The sequence below is a fragment of the Centruroides sculpturatus genome, unplaced genomic scaffold (assembly GCF_000671375.1).
Source record: "Centruroides sculpturatus isolate CEXI.00-Female unplaced genomic scaffold, Cexi_2.0 scaffold651, whole genome shotgun sequence".
In the NCBI taxonomy this organism is placed as follows: Eukaryota; Metazoa; Arthropoda; class Arachnida; order Scorpiones; family Buthidae; genus Centruroides; species Centruroides sculpturatus.
The window spans coordinates 149,051-158,194 of NW_019384960.1; the positions used below are offsets into that span (position 1 = coordinate 149,051).

A 9,144-nucleotide genomic window follows, 5' to 3' on the forward strand; every position below is an offset into this window, starting at 1 on the left:
TTTTCAGCTGTTTAAAATGTAAGTACCTTTTCTTCGTGTTTTAAATTAAATTGTGGCTTTTCTTTTCTATCTAAACTTAGTATGTATTTCACACCTCCCTCCCCCTCGCCACTTAGACCAGGGATGGGCAACCTTTTTTTGTGTAAGGGTCACATTTCAAAACTTTTGAACTAACACTGGCCACATACAAGATAAAAGAGGGGGGAAAATGCCGGTAAATCACAATTATTTATTCATATATAATTATAAAATAGAATAGGTATACTTAATTTAGCTTCTAGAACTGATGTAAACGTAATGTATCAAAAATATTTGATTAAATATTAGTCACTGCTAGTTTTAAATTAGTTTCGAGGTGAGTCTGTTAGCCGGTTTCTCGTTTTAATTTTTACTAAATTCATTGCAGGAAAAACTATTCACACACATAAGTTGTAGAAAATAACGTTTGAATTTTTGCTGCATACTATAAGTTTATGTTATTTTTACGAACAAAAAATAAAATATTTGAGTATGTTTTTATTAATAAAGAAACATTCTACGTAATTCATTTGTTTAAAAAAATCGGATAAAGGGGCCCACTTTAAGCTAGAAAATTGATATATTTATACACATTTTATGCGACTTCGGGCCGCGGAATGCCCATCGCTGACTTAAGCTTGGTACCCACATGCGGCAACGACGGAAATCGTCGACGGAAACAGTTGCCGTTCCGTCGTCTTTCCATGTCGCGTGTACTCACATGCGGAAATTACCCTACAATTGAAACGCGCCATCTGCCAGCCGTAAATATAAACAAGTTACTACAGTAGGTAGGCCACGTGCCAGTAGTCGAAAATGGCGTCTACCGGGATTGCTTTGTTATATCAATTAAACTTTTTAAGTTTGCCTTCGATCTTATCGCAAATAAAGAAAACCTCAAAAACGAATAATTTGGATAGAAAAAATATTCTAAATCGTCGAAAGTTAGGAATATCGAATACTTTCGTCGCCGAATTACGCTTACTCCATTCCAAATACTTTACGCGGTAAGTCTATTTGACATTAATATTTAAATCGGGTAGTAATATAGAGTATAAATGAAATATATTAGCGTATTAGTGTAGAAATAAAGCTTTTTAGCTTGCCGACCGCCATAGTTCAAATGCTATCGTCCCACGTGATCTTTATGACGACTTTGCTAAACGGTCTTCCTATTGGTCTAATTTTTACCGTGCCGCTTTCCGTCGCGGCAAAAGTTGAAAATTTTCAACTTCGTATTCCGTGGACGACGACGGCAAAAGTGACGTCATTTTGCCGTTCCGTCGACCGTTTCCGTCGTCCGTTGCCGCATGTGGGTACCAGGCTTTAGACCAGTGATTCTCAAACTTTTTCGATCCACCGCCCCCTTTGTTCCATAAAGTTATACCCAACGCCCCCTAACCCATTTTCTCTTGTGTGAGAAAAGGATTGGAAATATTCTTAGGAAAACTTTTCTATGAATCTCACACTTTGTGCCCTTACTGTACATTGTTCTCATCATCTGGAAACCATTAAACGCAATGTTTCCTCTTATCAGCCCCAATTTTGCCTATGGTCACCGTTCAATACCCTGCCTCTATCATAGATCTATTCATCGTGCCAGAAGGGGGCGTTATTGCTTACTTTGAGAAACGTTGAGCTAAAATAAAAGTCAATGTGTTAGAAATATTCAAGTTGTGACCTTCAATAAAAAATAAAAAATATATAAAATGTCAACATTTTATATATATTCCGTCGAATTTTTATATATAGAATTTGTCTGCCGTCGCCCCTCTATATTTCCTTAACGCCCCCCAATTTTCTTTGAGCCTTCTACTGCCCCCCTGAAAGCCTCCAGCGCCCACAAGGGGGCGTTATTGCCCACTTTGAGAAACGCTGCTTTAGACTATGCCTACGACAACGAGTCGGTCGCGACACATTTTTAAGATAAAAAGTAGATCTTATGTACACAAAAGTTGGCCATCCCTGCCATATAACTCTCTTGATCGTACCGGGAATCGTTTTTGAGTTTTAGCGGCATGCACATTGTACACTTACCTTTATTATATATATTTATTTCAAGATTTTCTTAGAATCCTTTAACACAAAACTTTTGTAAATTCCACTACAGATATTAAGAAAGAAGAAGTAGAAGAGAATTATGATGTAAAACATGGTATAAAATCAGAATGTAAAGTTGATTTGAAAAAATTGAAGATTAAAGTAAAGACTGAAGATTGTAAAGAAGTTGTTCAGTTTCCAGATGATAATGAACAAGTAATGGTAAGTAATACAAATTTCGAAAAATTTCATAGTGAAATTTTAATATTAATTTAGCTTTTTGAACGGTTAAAAACATAGCTTAATATCACTAACATAATACGAAAATATCTAACAAAAAGTTGCGTAAATATCCAGGCTGTTAAGAGATTTTATTTAAAAATAACATTTGTTATTACTGATTATCTATATTTATATATAACATTGCTTGTTCTGACTGACAAACTAACTGATTCATCATCGCCCAGAGCAAACCGCTGAATCTAAAGAGGTGATATTTGGTACACTGTTAGGGTACGTAATGAAAACGCACAATAAGAAGAGATTTTCCGAAATTCCCCCGCAGAGGGCAGAGGGAGAGCATTAAGGCTTAACCGGAAAAACGGCTTCTACTGTACTTCTTTAGATGCTAATTTTTGTTTTTATCTGCGATGTGGTAGGGTATGCCATCACAATGCACACTAAGAAAGGATTTTTTGAAATTTCCCCGCGGGGGGAGAGACAGAGGATTTAGTCTTCATCGAGTACTTAGGTGTATTAAATCGATAACATTTCAGACATTGTTATAAATATTTTTATCCATTTCGATTTTAAAAATGTTCGAACCGTTTTAAATTCGAATTTGTTATTTCGTATTCGTATTGTATGCGTTTTAGTAGGGTATGCCATGAGAATGGACACTAAGAAGGGATTTTTCTAAATTCTCCCGCGGGGGGAGAGGGAGAGGATTAAGCTTAACCGGAAGAATGGCTTCTACTGTACTATTTTAGATGCGATTTTTTGTTTTCAACTACGTTTAGTCTTCATCGAGTACTTAGGTGTATTAAATCGATAACATTTCAGACATTGTTATAAATATTTTTATTTATTTCTATTTTTAAAATGTTCGAACCGTTTTAAATTCGAATTTGTTATTGCATATTGGTTTGATTATAAAACGATTCTAAACGTACCAGAAAATTGATCAAATTGAAAATAGTTGAAAATATCTCGGCAATTCTCATCATTCTCAGCGGTAGGTGTTATATAACTATATCTATGGTTGTTGAAATACTCAATATAAATGGGGTTTGCTTGCAAAATTCGCGCGGGCATAGCCGCGGAAAACAGCTAGTAAAAAATAGAATTGTGTAACGCCATATGTCATAAAAACTCTCTATGATTTTAATTACAGTAGACCCCCTATAAAACAAGTTCCGATAATTACGATTTCTATAAGACGACGAAAAAATTGCGACGGTATCCGTAAAAAACGGTAAAAAAAACTCATATCATTACGTAAAAGGTCATCGGGCAGCCTAACTATTTTCCACTGTCCAGCGCCACGCTACGGATAGATTACTATCGCCTGTACAGTATTATATATAAATTAGATACTGTATATATAATTATATATTAACTTAATTTATTGTAACTTTATTATAATTATATATATGCTTTCTGCCGTCTAGCGCTACGCTATGGAGAGTTTAGGCGAACTATCGTGTGTACAGTATGTAAATTAGGTACCTTAATTCTAATACAGTACTGTAATTTTATACATTTCTTGTGAAAGAAACATTTTTTATTCAACGGCAATAAAAATTATTTATATTAATCATGTCTCCAAAGTTCAGCGAAGTTTTCGCAGAAAAATAATATCAGAAATCGCGCCTGCGGTTTGCTGAGCTGTTCCGCGACGAAAACAAGCTTGAGCAATGGCGACGTCGAATGGTGCACACTCGGTAAGTAATCCTAATTTTTTGTTTATAGCGTAGTTTATATAGATTATTCCTCAAAAAAATATAAGTTACGTATTTTGGAAATGTTGAGTCGAATTAGTCTAGGATCGATTTATTTTATGGAAGAAAATCTTTCAAACAGCCGTAGTCCGTAAACTTCACATGTGTCGGGCTGTGATTGGCAAGGACTCGTAAGAAATCGGATTCCTAAAGAATGGAACGTATCTACCGTCTTATAGGGGGGCCGACTGTATTATAAAGTAAAGAATGGCTTAATTTTAACGGTAGAAATACATTTCACAATGAACTATAGATGCTAACAGCAAATAAAATCTTCATTAAGTCCGATCCACTCGAGATTGTACACGTTACCTCTTTTTATCTCCTCCAACCACGACGATTTATTACCAAAATTTAATTGCATTAATGCTCGTTATACACAACGTACGGTGCAACATTTCGTTTCTTTATCTTCAATTGTAAAATATTAAATGAAATAGACGCCAAAATACACTCCCACACATACACATTTACGGAATTTATTGCCATGTTTTTTCGGTATAGAAGATCTCAAAATCTGAAAATTTGCAAAAAATCGTGGGTTTTATCTGTATGTATGGATGTTAATGTGTAGGGGTGCACGATTTTGTTCACTCTGTTTGAAACGTTGCCGGGAAAGTTCAACAACTCGTTACTGCTTTATATATCATAAGTGATTATTCGTGATTGTTATGTATTGTTTGTATATTGTTTAGCCTGTCAACAATGAATTATTCACTCTGGAAGAAAACTTTAACAGGAGTGAAATGAGCATCCAAAGTAAGTAACATGTTACTTAATTTAAATTTTTCATATTAATATTATTTAGAGGGCAGCTAAAGAACTGCATTCAAGTTTCAACTGTCATACATTTATCTGGGATGTGATATTACAGAATTATAAGTAACTACCTACATCGTATTAATATAAATTTGAACTTAATAAAACTATGCTGGAATAATCAGAATCATTAAATCACAACTCATGACTTGTGATTTAACGATTCATGTTATCTTGCGTTGTTTATGGATTCACTAAAATAATAAAGAAAATGTATTAAAACAAAGTAAACGACAGCTATATAACTTATTTAATGACATAAATAAGTAAATATTAGCATCGTGTTTTCTAATACGTCGCTAATATTCTTGGAAAACGTTGTACAGATCTACTAGACATACGCTCAAATTATGGAATTTTGATTTAAAAAATCATAAGAATTGATTTATTTATCTTCACTACTTAAAATTCATAGACTTTTGCTGTGGAACTTTTTTTTACAGTAATGATTTCTTCTCCTCTCTGAAAACAAACAATTTTTTCTAAGCTGAATTAATCTGTTCATGATTTTAAAATATTCTATTATTAGTGCGAACAACAAATAATGCCTTGCTTTTAAATGAAAAACATAGGTATACAGTAGATTTCCCTATAAGACTGGTTTTTACAATTACGATTCCAATAAGACGGCGAAAAAATTGTGGCGGTATCCGTAAACAACGGTAAAAAAACTTTTATAATTCGATAAAACGTAATCGAGCAGCCGAACTACTTTCCGCCGTCCATCGCCACGCTACGGACAGTTTAGGCGGGTAAATTGGGTTTATTATCGTCTGTACAGTATTATATATATATTATATATAAATTAGGTACTGTACATATAATTATATATTAATTATATATAAATTAGATACTGTATATATAATTATATATTAATTTAATTTATTGTAACTTTATTATAATTATATATATATACTTTCTGCTGTCTAGCGCCACGCTACGGAGAGTTTAGGTGAGCTATTGTGTGTACAGTATGTAAATTAGGTACCGTAATTCTAATACAGTACTGTAATTTTATACATTTCTTGTGAAAGAAACATTTTTTATTCAACGGCAATAAAAATTATTTATATTAATGATGTCTCCAAAGTTCAGCGAAGTTTTCGCAGAAAAATAATATCAGAAATCGCGGCCGCGGTTTGCAGCGCTGTTCCGCGACAAAAAAAAAAACAAGCTTCAGCAATGGCGATGTCGAATGGTGCAAACTCGGTAAGTAATCCTACAATTTTTTGTTTATAACGTAGTTTATACGGATTATTTCCAAAAAAAATGTACGTATTTTGGAAATGTTGAGCCGAATTAGTCTAGAATCAATTAATTTTATGGAAGAAAACCTTTCAAACAGCCGTAGATCGTAAACTTCACACGTGTCGGGCTGTGATTGGCTGTGATTCCTACAAAATTGCTTCATAAAGAACTGAACGTATCTACCGTCTTATAGGGGGATCGACTGAACTTCAATTATATTACTAGAGCAGTAATATTTTAATATTAAAGCTATGTTATGTTTGTTCAAATATAATAGGTAATTTATTATGTTATTTTTTATACTTTCAGTTAAGGAGGAAGAGCAAATTGAGGAACACGATATTCAGCAATATTCAGAAAAACAAAAACATTTCATATATAATATCAAAACAAGGAAATACGTTTTTTCTAGTAGAAAATTCAATAAAATTCATGAAAAGATTAAAAGAAAATACTTTAAAATTATGTTTGCATCTCATTCTAAAAAAGAATTTACGTGTGATTTATGTAAACAGACTTTTAAAAATAACAGAATATTACAAACTCATCTGTTCTGTCATATTAGAAAAAAACCATTTGGCTGCACAACCTGCAACAAGAAGTTTTTGTGGCAATTTCTTTTGCAAAAACACGTGAAAGAACACAAAACTGAAAATGAAAACGAAATCTCTCTTAGGAATTTACGTTTGCAGCCATCTGGGAATCGAGTGAATTCATATCCAAGAAATGATAAAGTTCATGCCTGCAAGATATGTGGAAAAGAATTTAAGTGGAAGCATTCGTTGTTACGTCATCAAGCAACGCATAGTGAAGACCGTCCTTTCAAATGTAATATTTGCAGTAAGGGTTTTAAATCGACAGACAATTTAAAAACACATTACAAAACTTGTACTGATGACTGTAACTATTGTTGTGAAGTGTGTAACAAACGTTTTAAAACAAAAAATAATTTAACAAATCATAAAATAATTCATAATGGTAAATTTAACCATATTTGTAATATATGTAACAAAAGTTTTAAACACAGTTCTAGTTTAAAACGGCATATTAATATACACAACGATGAATACAAACATTTTTGTGACATGTGTAAGNCAAAAAATAATTTAACAAATCATAAAATAATTCATAATGGTAAATTTAACCATATTTGTAATATATGTAACAAAAGTTTTAAACACAGTTCTAGTTTAAAACGGCATATTAATATACACAACGATGAATACAAACATTTTTGTGACATGTGTAAGAAATACTTTAAGACAAAACACTATTTGCGACTGCATAAACTTAGTTATTGTGAAAAATCTAATATCCAGCGGGAAAATGTGTATTGCGACATTTGTGGTAAGCGCGTTCCATATGGTAAGGGCCGTTTAGAAATCCACAAGAGAACACACAAAGTATATGCCTGCAAGATATGTGGTAAAGAATTTACGAGGAACTGTATATTGTTGCAACATGAACAAACACATAGTGAAGACCGTCCTTTCAAATGCGATATTTGCAATAAGAGTTTCAAACGGAAAGAAAGTTTAAAAATGCATTATGTAATTCACAGTGATGAACGTAACTATGTTTGTCAGGTATGTAACAAACGTTTTAAAACAAAATTATATTTAAAACGTCATAAAGTAGTTCATAATAATCAATTTAACCATACTTGTCACATATGTAACAAAAGTTTTAAAAGCAGTATTCATTTAAATCTTCATATTCGTATACACAGCAACGAATACAAATATTCTTGTGATATATGTAACAAATATTTTAAAACAAAACAGTGTTTGAAAATTCATAAAGTAGTTCATAATAATTTATTTAACTATACTTGTAAGGTATGTAATAAAAGTTTTAAACGCAGTGATACTTTAAAACGGCATATTCGTAAATTGAAGTATAAATGTAAATATTCTTGTCATATGTGTAACAAATATTTCAAGACAAAACATTTATTAGAACAGCATAAAAATTTTCATAGCGATAAAAGAAAGTATGTTTGTGACATATGTAAAAAAGATTATAACAATACAACTGCGTTAGCCAAACATCGTCTTACTGAACATGAAAATATGTATTTATGCTATATTTGTAAGAAGCCATTCAAGACAAAATTTCTGCTAAAAGAACATTCGAAAATTCACATTGAAAAGTGTAATATTTGTAATAAGGAATTTAAATGTAAAACCATTTTAATTAATCACCAGAAAATTCATTAAGACAAAAAACCGTTTCGTTGTGAGAAATGCAATAGACTTTTTACCAATTTCATGACATGTATTAAAATGTAACAAAGACAATCACAAAGAAGACAATCTTCGTTACGTATGGAACAAGGAATGTTGTTTTAAAAGTCGTTTATTAAGCCATCAAATCGTTTATCAGAATTAAACGTATTTTTGCAGAAATGTAAAAGAAGAATTAAAACGAAAACTAAACTGAAATTACGTTTAAAATTTTTTGTTTAGAAATACACTTCAATTATCTTAACAATGTAATATATGTAAACGGACTTTTACGTTTGTGGAAGTTTTAGAAAAGCGTATGACTATTTTTAATAATTAGATTCATTTGTGTTGTGACATTTAATTATTCTGTTTTGTTTGTGTTAATGTAATAAATATACTAGAAGATATGGTACAATACGGACTTCTTATTTTTATTATTAATTTTAAGTATAACGTGTATTAAAGAGACTTAACAATATGAACACAAAGTCTTTAGTATAAAGATTGTATTGTCTGAAGAAAGATGTCAAGAGTTTTAATTAAGCATTTTTGCCAAATAATGAATAATTTATGAAAATTTTCTCAGGATAAAAATGTTTTTTTATATGTCTATGTCAGTAATGTTTCACTTAAATCTAATGTATAATTAAATGTATTAATAATAAAATATTTTCTTATTAAAATTTTTAATTACAGTAGAACCTCGATTATCCGGACTAATTGGGGATGAAGGTAGTCCGGATAAGGAAAAATCCGGATAATCGAAACAAATACTTTAATTTGTCTTTTAA

At 31.6% G+C, this 9,144-nt stretch overlaps 1 protein-coding gene across 1 annotated transcript in view; it reads left to right on the plus strand.

The window, feature by feature from the left end:
• LOC111632426 (zinc finger protein 729-like) overlaps window positions 1-9,144 on the plus strand; it is a 44,076-nt gene that overhangs the window by 12,146 nt on the left and 22,786 nt on the right. Inside the window, exons 5-8 of the mRNA XM_023376839.1 lie at window positions 2,129-2,280; window positions 4,754-4,817; window positions 6,435-7,103; window positions 7,260-8,341. Coding sequence (XP_023232607.1) covers window positions 2,129-2,280; window positions 4,754-4,817; window positions 6,435-7,103; window positions 7,260-8,341 — 1,967 coding nt within the window. The remainder of the gene's footprint in view (window positions 1-2,128; window positions 2,281-4,753; window positions 4,818-6,434; window positions 7,104-7,259; window positions 8,342-9,144) is intronic.